Source organism: Pomacea canaliculata, linkage group LG5, assembly GCF_003073045.1.
Source record: "Pomacea canaliculata isolate SZHN2017 linkage group LG5, ASM307304v1, whole genome shotgun sequence".
NCBI lineage: Eukaryota > Metazoa > Mollusca > Gastropoda > Architaenioglossa > Ampullariidae > Pomacea > Pomacea canaliculata.
In genome coordinates, this window is record NC_037594.1 from 1,948,524 (window position 1) to 1,965,522 (window position 16,999).

At 36.7% G+C, this 16,999-nt stretch overlaps 1 protein-coding gene across 1 annotated transcript in view; it reads right to left on the bottom strand.

Annotated features, from left to right (window-relative positions):
* LOC112564283 (calpain-7-like) overlaps positions 1-16,999 on the bottom strand; it is a 24,612-nt gene continuing 7,613 nt past the window's right edge. Inside the window, 21 exon segments of the mRNA XM_025238982.1 lie at positions 1-3,559; positions 3,562-3,602; positions 3,740-3,832; positions 4,245-4,384; positions 5,661-5,872; positions 6,064-6,139; positions 6,678-6,784; positions 6,787-6,809; positions 7,816-7,915; positions 8,325-8,469; positions 8,815-9,042; positions 9,222-9,368; positions 9,835-9,928; positions 10,231-10,316; positions 10,490-10,616; positions 10,796-10,882; positions 11,219-11,470; positions 11,868-11,935; positions 12,383-12,499; positions 13,679-13,846; positions 14,244-14,382. Of these exon segments, the coding sequence (XP_025094767.1) occupies positions 3,459-3,559; positions 3,562-3,602; positions 3,740-3,832; positions 4,245-4,384; positions 5,661-5,872; positions 6,064-6,139; positions 6,678-6,784; positions 6,787-6,809; positions 7,816-7,915; positions 8,325-8,469; positions 8,815-9,042; positions 9,222-9,368; positions 9,835-9,928; positions 10,231-10,316; positions 10,490-10,616; positions 10,796-10,882; positions 11,219-11,470; positions 11,868-11,935; positions 12,383-12,499; positions 13,679-13,846; positions 14,244-14,382 (2,551 nt within the window). The 3' untranslated portion in view covers positions 1-3,458.

Consider the following 16,999-nt stretch of genomic DNA (forward strand, 5'->3'; position numbering starts at 1 on the left):
AAATGTAACCAATAATTTTTATTTGTTAAAAAAACGAAGGTAACTCCAGTCAACATCACAGACAGCAGTATGATGATGAACACCCAATGAAATTACAATAAATTTTCATGTTTAGAAACAGACAATAACAAAACCAAAGTGTAAAAATGCCTCCAAATTATGTGGGCAGCATGGTGGCTCAATGGTTAGCGCCTATTATCAGCACAGTGTTCTGATCTCGCCTTGTGCACACATTTCTTTCTCTGAAGGTGGCATCTGTTTACAGGGCCGGATGCTTTGCCATGATGTAGCTTTAGTCACTGGCTCAGCATAAAACACCAAATTCCACCCTAAACACATACAATATGGATATGGAGCCATTGACATGAGGTCACTTAATTATGTCTTTTTAACAAATGTCTCCATGGACCATAATTTCTCATTCCACCTTATTCTCCAACAGAAGGCAACATGTATAACACAACATTTTTAAAAACATAATCCTACAAGATGTCACAACAAAGATAAATCATCTTTAGACCCTATTCAGTTGATCTGTTAACAAGTTATGAAAACACAGCAAAAACATTTTAAGTGCTATTACACTGCTGTGAAATAACAGCTGACATTAGAAGATCTTAACATCTGAATCAGATTTTCAAGTTGGAGTTGCTCTGTCTGGTAGTTTATATAAATGAGAGCCTCAAAAAATATGTCCAATAATGGAACTAGAGTTTATTATGATAAAACTACACATGAAAGTGAACAGATGGGAAGAGAAAGAAAATAAAAATAACTACACCCACACTTCAAGTGTACAGTATATTAGCTAATAAATTAACATTAATACAGTATTAGTTAATTTAGAGCTTGTCAACAGGGTATTAATGATAAATCAATCACAATAAATAATAATAACTATTTATATAACTATATATTTTACAGAGCATGATGGTGTTTTATCATGAATGAACTGTTAAGGGCAGAGCTCAAGAGCAAATCAAATATTCTTCTGATGCTAACTGTTTTATTGATAAGAATTGCACTACACTATCAGTCTTCTGATGAATCTAACAAAAGAAAAATATGAAAATAGAGTACAGTCCTCAGATAATATCATCAGTGCAAATAATGTGAGATAAGGTATTGCAACAGATATTATTACTGGAAATGATCAAATGTTCATGTATCACACATGTAGGAGATGGACAAGTGTAACTTAATGAACAGATTTAAAGAAAATTAAAATAAAGCAATTACAGAACCAAAAACATGAATAATGTGACATTTCTTCTCCAAACGCAAAAATGGCTCAGAAGTTTTCTATCATTTTAGCATTTCTTACATGATGAAATATCTTTCCTGGTATCATGACTGATAACAATCTGTTAAATACATAAAAGGCACTTAATAAACAACAGACCTGCAAGGTATGAGTTTCTTCAAAACAAGCTGAACAGTAAAGTGAGGAACTAATAGGAAAACAGTGACTGAAGGAACATTCTGCATAGCCATAAGTTTGTTAGAAACTGAGGTGACTGCTTTGAAACCGTGTTTTCTTCATGCCATGACAAAGACAGCCGTGATATAGCTCTAGTGGCACGGCATTGAACACAAACTATGACAAATACAAAGGCAAAACAGTAATTATTCCATGTCTTTTAGATGACACATGCAAATGAAATGTTCAGCATCAAGACAATATATGAAAACGATGTTTAGAACCAAAGTTTCAGTTGCATAAACAAACCAATCATTATTTTCTATTCTTCACAAAAATGATGGTGAGTACATTTTGAGAAAGCTAGCATCTAAATAACCTTAGATTGTGTAATATTACAAAGTGTTTAGTCTTTCACTCAGTTCCAGCCAAAGGATATAAAAATCAGAAAATTCAGGTCCACAAAAAAGCATAAAACCATGGACATAACAGATAGAAAGAATATTTATTAATATTAACTTATAATCTCCCCATAGGATCACTATTTCTGTTATCATGAAACATCTTGCATTGCTGTTTCTGGAAGAAAACAACATAAGAAGTTAGAAAAAAGCTTGTCATTTTTCCTCTAAGAAACCACTTCAGTTATGTCAGATCTCCAATATTTTCAAAACATGATGCATTAAAGTATCATCTGAGAGTAACAGTACATAACAATAAAAAAAGGTAAAGGTTATCCCCTAACCTTTTGTTGAGTGAAGTCTTAGAGACCACACTTTTCCCAGGACCAGCTCTTCCTGAGAGTGGTGCCAATCTCTCCCTTGCTGCCTTACTTTCTCAAACCCTCCTCACAGTCAGGTGCCCATTCCCAACAACTGGGTCAACTAAAAGTTTGCCACACTGAATGGTACTGAAGCAGCGTGTCTTCATGCTTGGAGGCTTGGATGTCAATGCTCTAAAAATCTGGCTATTTGCTTCCCCAAATAACAGTAGCAAGTGTAAAAATCTGAACCTTAAATCCATCATGTACAAGTGCATTGGTATGTGTTTGCATCTATGCTGATCAGTTGGTACTAACCCTTGCATAAGCTTCAACGTCAGCTGTGTACAACAGCTACATTATACAAAAATTCATTTTGAAAATCTAATTTAAGTTTCTCAAAAATAAAATAAATATATCAATAGACTGTTATTAAATAAGAAAGCAGGCTACCCACATTGTCATATCCAACTTTCCGGCTATGGGTATAATTACCAGTGATGTCTTAGAAATAAAACGCTGTATCCTCAAAGCACTTCTGATGCTTTATTTACACGTTTTTCTTGGCTTCCCTAACCCTTCTTTTAGGTGACAATCTTTCATTGGTCAATAAAAGGATTTCCTTAACACACTTCTTTTTCTACTTTGATTTCTCCTCCTCACCCACTCTCCCCCATCTTTCTCTCTCCACTCTGTCTCAAATTTAATCCTTCCTCACTATTTAAAGCAGTAATCTGCTTTGGGATTCTACTACTACAGAAAGTAAATCACTTGACTCAGTCTAGCTGATATAATTACAGTCACAACAAACTTGCAAATCTTTTACAAATCAATACAGGCCACATGCAAAGGTTGCCCAGTCTCTACAATCTCTCAATCTCCAATTCTCCTTTACAGCCAAACATCTCTGGTTATTCATATTTTAACTGTCATGATCTAGGTTTTTTTTCCTCCAGAGATGCAGTATCTGAGACAGTTTAACAGACAGATGCAAGTGCAATAAACCCCACATCAATCCCCCAGCATTATGACAATAACTGGTGCATCCACTATAAACCTGACAACCAAGACAAAACCAGGTTACATTAAGAAACAACAGATCAAGCTCCTCTGCTTAAAAAATAGCTGTAACTATTGTGTCAGCATGACCGCAGTCTAATGAGATGAAGTTACTGTTTTGCAGTCTACAGAACTTCACTGTTTGATCTCCTCTGGCAAGGGTCACTGTAGAATTGGTTGTAGCAGTAGGTACAGATAAACAAAGTGAAGTCAAGCATGTCACTGTAGCTTAGCCACCGTGTAAGGTACAGAGCTGTTGATGTCCAGAAAGAAGGGACCTTCTTTACCTGCCTGGAAAGTGCATGGACGGATGTTGAACACCCCCCAGAGATATTGCTCAGCTGCAGCACACAGAAGCCAGGCCTGATGTGGACAGAAAATTGGAAATAACATTAGAAACATGAATGTAGATAGACACATATTTAAGTATGTGTATGTATCTTCATACATGAAATTTACAAGGGCCTTTCCAGTAAAATAAAACAAAAGCTGTAGCTAACCTGAAGTCACCTGACGTGGTGCGTTTAAAGGCTCCTGGAGCATTTGGTACATTTTCTGTGACTGTAATCACTTCAAAACCCACACTGTATTCTCTGTAATTTAAACAAATAGGGGATTGGTATTATTCTGAGTTCATCTTCAACAATACTTGACTTCAAAGCCATCACACATACAAAATTTATAATCCAAACCTTTAAACAAGGTAATGTTATACAAGCATTTCTATACATCAATGAAAGCGGACAAAAAGGACAGTTTTTTTTTTCTCTGTACAGCTTCAGTAGGAAAAGAGTTGAACATGTTTTAGAAAAAATAATTTCTATACTGCTCCATCAGCACTCAGTGTAACAATTAATGAATTATTCATGCATAAAACTGAACGTCATCAAATGCAAAGACGACATTAATAAAAATACACAGTAAAAAGTTGGCAAATTTAAGGGAAGATTACAAAAGAGAAAAAAAAAACCTATCAACAGGGGGAGGACAGAAATGGTCCCTTACTTAGGTCCCCTCAGCTCAATCATAAGATGGTTGTCAGTGGCTGTGTTGTCAATGCGAACTTGGTAGAGAGGGTTTTTGGTGTAGGTCTCTCTATTATTAGCACAGCCCCCAGCTGTGACTCCCTTCCATTCACCGGTGATCTAATGATAAGTCAGAACAGTATAATAACAAAATGCTCAAAATGCCTGTCGACAATGAACAACAAAGACCCATAGTTTAACCTAATTGCTGAGCTTGCACAAATCTTTAAATACTTTAATATCTCTAAACACTGCAATGAACCCCACATCAAGCCCCAGAATTATGACAATAATTGGTGCATTCCACTATAAATCTGACAACCCAGACAAAACCAAGTTACATGTCAGCAACACCACATCTCAGAATCTAAACAACTGCAGCGTTTGCACATTTTCATTTATGTTAATCCTACAAGTGATGCTAAAACACCTAATGTATGTGATTTTATGTAGAGTACAACACTGGCCATACTGTAGATACTGAATTAAAGAAATGAACCCAAACTCTGTCCATCTCAACCACCAAAATTCTCATCTGCTCATTTATTTTGTCTAAACTAGACTACTGCAACTCTCTTCTTGCTGGCTGTCCACAGCACTTCATTGATAAGCTTCAGAAAGTCCAGAACTCAGCTGCTCGTCTTGTTTTCTGGACTTGCAAAAATGTGAACATGTCACACCCCTTCTTCACTGGCTACCAGTTAAAGCTAGAATAGACTACAAGCTCTCAACTCTATGATATGGATTCTTTGAAGCTTCTCCCTCACTACTTTAATCCTGTCTGTCCACACTCCTGCCCAAAACCTTCACTTCTCATCAGACTCGCGCATTCTATCCCTCTTTCCCACAAAGACAGTCACATACGGACAACGAAACGTCCTCCCTCTGTGCTGCTACTCTTTCCACATCACATTCGGACTCCAAGACTACATTCAAACGCTCTCTGAAAACATCTATTCACAAAGTACTATCCCTGAATTACTATTCTTAACTCCCTTGTAATGCTGTTTGTCATGCTAACCATCATGTAACGACTCCATCTTACACCGTTTTTATCCCTTTATACCTTCATCTATTGCTTTACATTCTACACTTGTACCTCCTCTTTATGTTGCTCACTGTGCTTATAAGTACCTCACTGTCCACCAGCTGTTATCTTTCATTTATCATTATTGGTCTGTGCAGAGTGCGATCTATCTTGGTTGTGATGGTGCGTGTTATAAGTTCACATTATTATTATCAATTAAGTCAAAGGTATATTTGGAATTTTTTAACAAAAGGCATAACAAAATATTGTTAGACCTGAGAAACAAAAAAGGAGCTAACAAATGATAAACAGAGTTATCCTTATTTTGTTAGTCACATTATTCTTGAGCAACAGAACCTGGAGTCTCACCTTTTTCTCAAACTGAGCCTTGTAGGGATCAATGAAGCGAGTCAGAGTAAACTCACAGGTGGAGTAAGCACGCAGCGTGTAATGTATCGTGTTGTTTTTCTCATACTGTGAGATCACTAGGGTGTAGGGGTCTGTTGGTTTGGACTCCACAAGCTTGCATAGGTAGTGAGGACTGTTGATTCGGACGCCATCTTTGTAAGGAGGGGGATCATCTGAAAAATGAGGATACCTCATGAAAACATTAGACCTTAATCATAAGGAATACTGTGTCTTAGAGCCACCCACCAGAGGTGCTGGCTTTGAATAAGATAAGAAATGTCAATATTTAAAAGAATCAAAATCATAATTTTTCAAGCATTTGGGAACATGGCAGAAGAACTGATATATATTCTAGTTTACCTACATGGGTAGAACACTCGTTTTCCTCCTGTTTTGTAGACGAGTACTGTGATAAATTCCTTGTTGTCAGCAAAGTCAACCTGTTATCAGAATTAATGATTAGCAAATTAGAAAGCACAATATGCCTATTAGCACAGATTATAATACATATGGAACAAACAACATAAAATCCTAGTCAACTGACGACAAAATATACCCCTTTAACTATAAGACAATGGCAAAATTGCCAAGGCTTCATACAATACTTCATCTCATAATAATAAATAGCACATTTGTATAGCGCCTTTTTCCCTACATCAGCACCATCCAGGTGCTTTACATATGGGCATGCAATGACATCATATTAATTTATACATATGATAATTAAATAATATATTAATTAATGCATCATATTAATAGTAAAGTAGAAAAATGTTATTGCTAGGTGCCATGTAACAGGCATTCTTCATGCAGAATTACAGATATTTTACAGAAAGAAACCTTTTTTCCATACTGAAAATAAAAAGAAAGTGAAGAAAGCAACCTACAACACAAACAACTATCTATTTCTCAAAAAAAACCTAACAACAAACAAAAAAAAAAAAAAAAAAAAAAAAAAGAGAAACCAAACAACCCTGCCTTGTCCACTATATGCCTGGTCAGCAAAATCCACACGGCAGCAGACTGTGATGATTTCAGCTCTAAGCGATACTGTGGGTTGTCACTCATGTTGTAACTGTCTTTTTTGGGCCATCTTTGGCAGTCCATGTGCTGAAAATCAGCCATGAAAACACACATGAATGATGTTCACTATTTATGGTTTAACCCCACACACACCCATACACACACACTCTGAGCACCTGCATGCTGGAATATTTTCAGTATTAAAGGCCTAGTTGGTCAGTACCCAAGCAAGTTCATGCTACGTTTTTTGAAGAGAAATGTTTGCAATGTTTATAAGTTTAGTGCAAGTTTATGTTCAAATTTTTTATGTTAAAGCATATCTCAGGACAGTAGGAAAGAAGAACCTGTACTATGTGCAATCACAGATCTTTGAGTTTAGGCAATCCTAAAATGATGAAAATGAACCATCAACTCATTTGTAAAGCATCATGAGAATGCTCATAGGGCTCGGGTATGGTGCTATATAAATAACCGTTATTATTTTTTATTAACTCCAGGTCCACCTGCATCCCAATCTGCCAGCATGTGCTAGACAGTTTGAGTTTATGTCCGTCAGAGTTGCGAATGTTGAATAAGATGGAATCAGAGACTTTAAACTTGTGAAACAGATAAGTCACTTTATAAGCAAAAGAGAGAAATTAGAGGTACATCTTTTGTAGGGTAGAAAGATATTCTATTAAACTTGAACTATTGTTAAACATGGTGATGGTGATATGGCTGTTTTACACTTCAGAAAATGATTTTGAAAATGCAAGATATTTAATTTGCTTATAATTATTTGCATCAAAAACCCAATGTCAGAACTTTTATATGATTAAGCGAATGAATGCTGTCACACATTTGTATGTGTGCGATAGTGCAAGTGAATCACAACAACATAAAAGCGTTTGGGGATAAAATGTAAGAAAAAGAAAAAGAGGTTATCAAGATGACAAGCAGGAAAAACAAAGATGATTCTGACTGGTCTTCTACGACAACTTTTCATACCGGGTTGATCCTACAGGCTGTTCCAGGAAGATTTATTGAAAGAGTATACTTGCAAGCCCCAACTTAATGTGCTCATATAAATGTTAAAAATGAATAATGCACTAACTGATGCAGGCATGTAGTGTAACTGAACAACTCTGGATCCCAGTTTATGTAAAAGACATCAAAGAAGCGGCATACAGACTCATAGTCAATCCAAAATACTCCTGTTGAAAAAAAAGGTCAGGCTTAGTTTACAGTTGTTGCAGGTGGTTAACAAATTGTTTCATCCTTTTATTTTTTTCCTGCTCCACACAAACATGCAAGCAAATCATGTGAAATCATGCATTCAGGCACGCACATCCACAATAAACACATCCTCATGTATACCTTAAAACCCACAGATGATTGTAATAGCTTAGAAATAATAAAAGAATATATTTTCATAAACAACAAAAATAATATAAATATTGCATGTAGCAAAATAATAGAAAAGTTATGTTCTCACAAAGTTTAACTTTTTCTATACAGTTTGCAACTGCAAATGTGAAGGTCTTCATAGCTATAGCTCAAGTTGATACACATATTGAATTTCTATTCACCCTCGAGCAGGATTTTGCGCTGTGAATGCCTTACCATTGTCAACCATCTGGGCACTAAGTGGGTCAAAGTTCAAGGCCTTTTGAAGGTCAGGTGTCCAGTGTGTTTGATCTGTCTCCGAGAAGTTTCCCTTCCAGCGCAAGTGGTTCCACGGATTTTTCAGCATAAACAGCCTGTACCCCTGCACAAAAGGTCATCAAAACAACTCTTGCAAGATATGGACAAACACACACACACAAAATCTAATTTAATTTTGATTATTAAAACATGCTAAATTAAGAACTCAAAACTCACCACAGAAAATAAAATCTTGTAGTCAATCCTTATTTTGCAACAAAGTAACCACAAAGAATATGACTTTACATTGTATGCCAGTCACATCCTGTTCTTAAAGCATTACCTCTAAAATCAAATGAGGGCAGCAAAAGAAAGCATGAAGTGAGTTAAGGAATAAAATGCTAATAAAAGAATTATTTTAGCCTATGTTCAAATATCTTTATAATTAACTTTTGAAAATGAGACATACTTTTACTTCTCGGACGTCTAGCATAGCATAAGCGTGGGTTGGCACAAGTCCTGCTCGATCTGCCTCTGCTTCACTCAGCTCTCCTGTTGCTACAGTTACCAGGCAATGGCCTTTGTGAAAACGGTCCTTCAGACGTTGAAATTCTTTGTCAGCATCAAAGTCTGGAGTCCCAGGACGGATTGCCACTCTCTCTGGAATCCACTCAGTGAGTGCATGGAGGTCAATATTCTGTTAAACAGAAGATCCACTCAAAAGTTGCATTAAGAGTTTTTTGTTAGAACTACAGTTTCTGCTATTAAAATCAAACTCTGTATAAGTTTTCTAGGGAAGAAAACCCTCCATGAAGACCTGTCTGAGTACAAAGACATAACCTATCAAAATGTATGCTTATCTCATGGTCATCTTACCGAGTTTGAGCCAGGAAAGTCATAACCACCCATGACTTTCATATACGCCTTCTCCATCAGTGATACCCACAATTCATTTTTGTTGTTGGAGAAGGAGCACAGCAGATCTCCATATTTGCTCAATGGAAAATGATCATCAATAACAACCTGTGGAAAAGATGCAGGTAAAGAGTCTCAGAGCATAGTTGCCTAATGGGAAAGAAATGTGAGATGTTCATTGTGTCTACAGCATGGCCTGTGGAAGGTGAGAAAGAACCCGAACCTCTCCTACCACTTTCACCTTCTCTGATAAATATGGGAGTCATGTCTATGGAAGGTCAGGCGAAATTTTCCACTCTCAGACCTGGGGAGCTCTTTAACCAGCAAACCTTGAACCTCAGCCCCAAAGTTAAATGCACTAACCATCAAGCCTGAGTGACTTTAGTTATGTGAACAGTTTTCAACTTACTGAATGTGGTGTAGAGTATTCATGATTAATGCTATCTAGCTCTCTCTCTCACCCACACACACACTTACTAACTTTTTGTCTATAGAGAGGTAGACAATCTGCTGCTTAACTCTATTACTGACAATAATGGTCCATCAACAGTAGTAACAGGTGCAAGAGATTTACCTTTCTCCACACACCATTGATGTTAAGGCGCACCATGTATTTACCACATGGATTGTACACAGGATCACCGTGTTTGTTTTGTGGGTAGATGATACTGTAAATAATGAATCTCTCAATCAAGTAAAGCTGTCTTTCCACTGGTGTCAGTTAGACTTCACACACACTGACAGAGTGAGATCTACCAACAAACAAGACTCTCCAACATTCACCCATGATCCACATTCAGAAACAAATTTTCAGCCACCCATGTCCATTCATGTTATCCTACCCCTATTGCACATTTACTCCAAGCTGCATACTCTCTAACACTACCCAAATTCACACACCTATTCAAATCAAACAATCAATTATTCATCTGCTCATTATGAATGATAAAGTTTGTGATGTCACTCATACCTGGTGATCAACTTTCTGCAGAAACGCTTTTCATACTGCGCAGAAATGGCTAGTGATGCCACAAAACTGCAGTCTGACACAATGGTCTAGAAAAAAATAAGAATTTTCATCAGTGGAGTCTTACAAGTTGTGCAGTAGCTATCATTACATGAAATTCATTTGAAGGCCAGCAAAGACAAAAAAGGTCCATTTCTTTATGCCAAGATTATTTTACGCCTTTTCAATTGTACCTTACTACACCTGTATGGCATGTTCTCACCTGTCTAATGCTGAAGCTGGAAATGGCTAGAATCATACATGGATCACTGCAGAACTCAGTAGGTCGTGCCCATTTGCCAAACTGCTGTTTCTGCTTTGGCGATAAAGCCAATTTTCCATCTTTGTCTCTGAAGACAAAAGTCACACCAAAAAAAGTAGAGATGGTAGCAGTCACTAAAAGAAACAGCATACTCCTTAAAAATACACTTTTGACATCAACATTTTACAACACTTACAAAGGAAAGGATTCAATAAGTTCCTAACCTCATCTCACCCTCAACAAAAGGGAAGTAACTTGTTAACTTACGTGAAAACATCCAGACATCCAAACTTTTCCTTCCTGTCAACGCTCATAAAAGGTACATACTCTCTCCCATTAATACGAGATGTCTGCCTGAAAATGTGGTTAAAAACAAATAAAAGATACGTGAGTGAGGCATTATACAGATTTGCTATTTCTTAACAAGTGAAATATTTCTTTATGTAGATTCATTCAACTTGACCCATGAAATAATGCAATTTTAGTTTATCTCCACAAATTGTAGAAGTCTCACTTATCTTTTATGCAGACAAACACATAAATACATGTTAGTATTTGAACACATGTGTTCACACTCACACACTCTCTCTCTCTCTCTTCCTCTCTGCTGTGGTGAGAAAGCACAACTTAGCTTTTCATACATCAAAATTTCACCTTGATGGTTTATTACCTCATAGAGCTGATCCATACCTCAACACTGCTATTTCTTCCTTGGTGTATGATGTTGGCCCAACGCTGACCAGGCCACGTTTTCCAGACCCTGTGGAAACATTGGCATTTTGCACAGACATCACACTGCGTGGTCGATTGGCTGATTCTGCTTCATCATCAGCAAAGGCATTGAAACCAAGGGGAGGCATTGGCCTACCAGATATGCTTCTGATGGCAGATGGACTAGTTGGACTTTTTGCTGGTTTAGATGCATTTTTCAAAGCCTCTCCCCTGCAAGAATAACACTGTCATGAGAGAAAAAAATCACTAACAAACAGATGGTATCATGCAAACATGCATAAGTGAGAAAAAAATTCACCAAGATTTTCCACAAAGGATCTCTTTTTAAACCTGACTTTCAACACAGAATAAATTCAAAGAACTCCACAGATCATGTACTTTAGACCTTCATTACGGTGTTGAGCAGCTATTATGCCTGCAAATATAATAATAATTGGATTTGTAAAGTGGATTTCTTTATATACTAGTACAAACTCTGCTACACCCACTCAGCTGTTCAATCATGCATGAGTGTGTGCACACACCATACATTCACCTGCAAACCCACCCACCAACATACACACTCCCTCATACACTCCCAAATTCCTCTACACAATGCCTTGTATACCTGTCTAAGGCTTCTTTTGCCATCTTGGTTACTTTGGCTTTCAAAGAGTTGTCGTCTGTAGAATCTCTCTGTGAAACAGTACAAATTTATGACTTTGTTGATGAAGTCTGAAAGAGTAAATGCTAGTGTTATAGGTATTTTATACTGATAATTGTACTTGTCTATACTCTCATTTTTTTCTGTTGAAGTATACCACTATTTCTCTCCTCTTTCCCTCATTAAGCTGTAAATGGTCATGTATTAAATAAAACTATATAATATCATATATCGTATAATACTACATAATACTCAATTTATGGTAAGAGCTAGAGTGTGTGAAATAAAGAAACTTTGCAAATTTAGGTCTCTCGCTTCTAGTGACAGCAACAAAATACATTTATCAAAACAAGGCACCTAAATAACCCCTCTACTTTTGGGTTTGTGCACAAAAACTGCTAAACACTGAACAGATGTTGCCACAAAAGATCTGTAAGTAAAAATCATTCAATACAGAAGCAAAATGAATAAAACCTTACTATTTTGATGCAAAGTTCAACAGCTTCTGTGTAAAGGTCAATGGCATCCTGTATGTTACCTTTCTCATCTTCATCTAGTGCCTCCGACAGGAGAAATCGTGCCCGTTCCAGGTCAACCTAAAGCAAGTTTATTAAATATGCAAGCATTCACAGTAAAATAACTAGAAGGCAATGCTAACAATGAAGAATAAAATATTGTAACTGTGCATGAGCGCGCGCAAACACACACACACACACAAAAGCATCCTTAAGTGCAAACCTGCTGCTGAGATTTGACCTCTGGACTTGATTTGTGAGCAGGGCTTCCATTTTGAGCATTCACTGTGCACAGATATTAAGACCAAGTAACTTGAAAATCACTTAGACTATAATTAATAAAAAACCTATCAACAATTTTATTTAGTATTAGTAACTGACAGTTTTATGCTGATTACAAAATTGCTTAATAGCCCATGTAATTAAGCTAAAAGTATAAGGCTTTGCATGCCAAAGTAACTGAATCTTTTTGAAGAGAAATGGTAGTGTAAAGATATGTAAATGTTGAAAAACCTTTTACACATGCTATTTTTAAACAAAATTGTAATTGGAAATGAAGTATGCTGAGCAGTTTGAAATTAATGTTTATTATGTTAAATAACTTAAACAAGTACTCAATCAAAAACAAACTTTTATCAAAGGATGTATTTAAACATGCAGACCTAAAGAAAATAATGAAGGCGTCTATCAAGTTGAGCATTCCTCTATAACAATGGTTCTCAAAGTATTTCGGACCGCGGACCACTTTACTTAAGTAAAAGCTATGGCGGACCACCAAAAAAAATAATTGCATTTTGTTTCATTACAATTCCAAACTAAATGTCCTTTTGTAAAGAAATAAGTTAACATAAAACTACGTAACTCGTTCTAATGCAAGACATATGACGACTGTCAGCGGCGGACCACCTGACTTATGGGGACCACTCCGCGGACCACACTGAGAACACTATAAAGATCTATGATTAACTATCAAACCACACAAGTTAGCCAAACACAACTATATTTCAATTGCTTTGAACATTTTCAGTGCTTTACATTTCTGGAATACAACAAAAATTTGATAAAATTTACTGGTCATTAACCAAAATAATCAAAGTTCAAAGAAACAAAACTGAACAGTCCGAGCAAAAAGACAATTAAGAGCTTATTCTGTTAAGGCAAGTAAAAGTAGCAGACAAGAGTAGTAAAGAATCATAGGCTTTCTCTGTCTCTAAACAGCAACACACGCAGACTAAAACATTCAAACAGAATGATTGTAACTTGCATGTTGAAAATGGATCAACAGGTTGTAGAAACAGGAGAACTCAAGGTCTTACTCACATGCTGTCTTTAAGGCTTCAGCCGAAGCATATATTCTGTTGCTTTTTCAACTAGATTGGGAACGTTACTCCCTTCTTGAGCTGCTGCTAGCAATGTCTGGGCTGCTTCCTGTATAATACAATTGAATATATGGCCGCATGATGTGGAAATAAAAAAAAACAAAAACGTAAAAATGTTTCTGTAAGATTGATGAGATAAGAATCTATCTATACTGTCCCCAAAGGGTAGAACTGATATGTCAGGTACTCTTCAGAATACTAAAATGTAGTAATCATTCATTAATTTATTTATTGCAAAAATGTTATGATAAAAGAAGCAGGTGAACAGGTCACCTTTAAAAAAAATCATCAATCAATACTTTCTCATAAAGGTATACTGACAAACAGCTAATACTAATGTGGTAATTTTTAGTTTAAGCTGGACAAGTGAAAATATCTACACATAAATGCTCTGCCAACATTTTATAAGGCTTACATGGCAAGAATGCTGAAGTAAGGTGACTTACTGTATAATAAAAGAGGGCTAGATCATATCTTTCTTGTTGGTCATACATCACAGCCTGATGAGCCAGATTGGCCCCTTCTTTTTGCAAGATACTGGGATCAGCACCATGGTAACCAGAATTTGGGTCATACATGGTGTTTCTGAAATACAAAAAGTAAAGGTGAGACAAATATATTTTATCCTGTTTAGACTGAAAATAGAATGCTCTCTTTGAGGATCTGGAGAAAACGTCAACACTTGCAACTACTCTGATGCTAAGTAGTTTTGACAAGAAGTTTATAATTAAATATTTAATTCCATATTTACATTTTAATTAAAATGTTGATTGTTCCATACCTTAAGGCCAAATGCCAAAAGTTTGTGAACTTATATAAAAGCAACTCAAATATAGTAAGCAATAATAAAGAACACTGCATCGTCATCACATTATCACGAAATGTTTAATAAAATTAAAATTAGCGATTCTCTTGCCTTAAATATTGAAAAATGTAACTGCGGAATCTACAATAATACTTTCATATGTGTGTTATAGGGTAAGGTTGTGGTTGCTGGCTGCCAGTTTTGATGAAGCAAGCTACATGGAAAATGATTATTTTGGAGACGAAATATGCCGTAGAGTGATGTTACTTTGAAGTATTTTCGGTTTAGATGAGTTCGAACACTTTAAAAATAACGCAAACTTTATTATCATCTAATCAGTTACAGTGTATGTAGCATGTGATCCGATTTAGTGAAAAAACAACAAAAAACAAAAATGAAAATATCAAAACAACGGTAAGCGGACGGTCACAACTAGAGGCGGAACACAGATGTTTTTCTAACAACTTTTGTCTTTTAGTCTTACTCATAAGTTTAAATTTAGGCATGATTCTAGAAGAGCGTATTCCTTTCTCGACAAATCATATAAAAATAAACATTTTTCCTGGATTACATCACCTACTATATGAAACATTGAATTATCAGTTGTTATGAGTCAGGATTCATACTTAGCTAACGTACCATTCCTTCCGTAAGCGTGTGTTGGCTACCTTCGTGTATGAGCCAGCCAGGATGGCACCGTTTTTATTTTTCACCCAAAAGACTGACTACAGGGGGCAGAACTCTGTTTCTCTTTCAAATTAACGAAACGATAGTCATTTCCCTTTAATAATGTCTCAGTTATTAATAATAATATGTTGAATTTGTATAGCGCTTTCCCCCCAGCATTATAGGCAGGCTCAAAGCGCATACTAAAAGGTAAAAGTAAAAGAAAAAAGAAAAACACACAAACATAAAAAGAACGAAAAAGCAGTTGTAGAGTTAATGTAGATGTGTTTTTGGTGCCTCTGACACGGTTATGGACAATTTTTGTCTCTGACATATTTGTCTGCAGAAGACATTAGAAACTATAGTTAATTTTGATCACGCGGTCGGGTCAGCAGAGTACGCAACCTTTCATACCACCCTTTTATAATTGCTAACAGTGTCGCAAGAATAAATTTCCTGAACATGAAATATACAGTCTGAATTTCACTATTGGAGTTAGAGAAGGTTGAGTGTTATATTCTCAGGCTCATATCTACATATCCGCACTTTAACAGACGGAGCAAAAACGAAACATTCTAGTGTCAGTTTTGATTTGGGTCTTTAACTATCGTGAATTCTTGAACTGGACAACATCTGGTTAACGGGTTCCTCCATTCCACATAGATCTTTCAATCCCTCCCAACAATTTTTACCGTCTGTGACATGAGGGACTAGACCGTTAGGTCCCCAGTTGATAAAATGCTAGGATATTCTTTGCCAACGACCAGAAGATTAAATCAGTAGACCCCAAAACAACGAGGATGATCTGATTTTGTTTAATTCATTCATTCATTTCACAGAACAAAAGTGAGTCCTAAAACAAATTAGTTCACTCGATCCATGCACTAGCTGTTATCATAAGCTCTCGTAGTCCACGATGCATGAGTGCCTGATCTTGTCAGCTGTCTTCTCCAAAATCTTTCAAATGAGAACCATGTAGTTCTTTCATATGACAATTTCATAAGGATGATTTATCGGAGACAGTTGATGAATACTGTAGTATCTTCATTGTACGCACTCTCATTTTCTGATCCAGAAGTACATCCTCCGGTGTGAAACACCCCCTATAATCCAATTTACGTTGGATGATGAAAATACGACTTTTGATCATAAATATGCTTGATGTCCAGACACAATTGTAGTAAGTAATTGTTCTTGTCTCATTAAAAAAACAACAACCCCAAAAGCAGGCCTTAAAAGGCACAAATTTAAGGTAACTGATTTCATTCTCGAACTTCCCGGCATGATTAAAAACGCGTTCTTTCTTCCTTCCTTCCTTTCTTTAACAAATGCTCCTTGCCCATCACGAGTTGGAGTTGCTATTGCTGGCCGTGAGACTGACGTCAGATGAATACAGACATCCTTCATCTAGGCCAGCTCGCCTGCAATATATTGGAGTTGAGATTGGCCCGGGTGTAGATGCCAGGGTGCCTGCGGGTAAACTGACGGATTTATTACGCGCACCCGCTCGATCGTCTGCCGGTAATAATGGATTTGCACCGGCGTCATGGGTTGCACGGCTCGGGTAGGTGCCGGGCAACGAAGGCTTGGAGACGGGTCGAGGGAATAAGGTCTTGTCCTCTTTCTGCAAAGAAAATAACCGTCTCCTTTTGTTCATCGCACCTCTTTCTTTCTTTCTTTTTTTTTCTGAGGTGCACACACGAGCGAGCGCACGCAAGATCGAAAGTATAC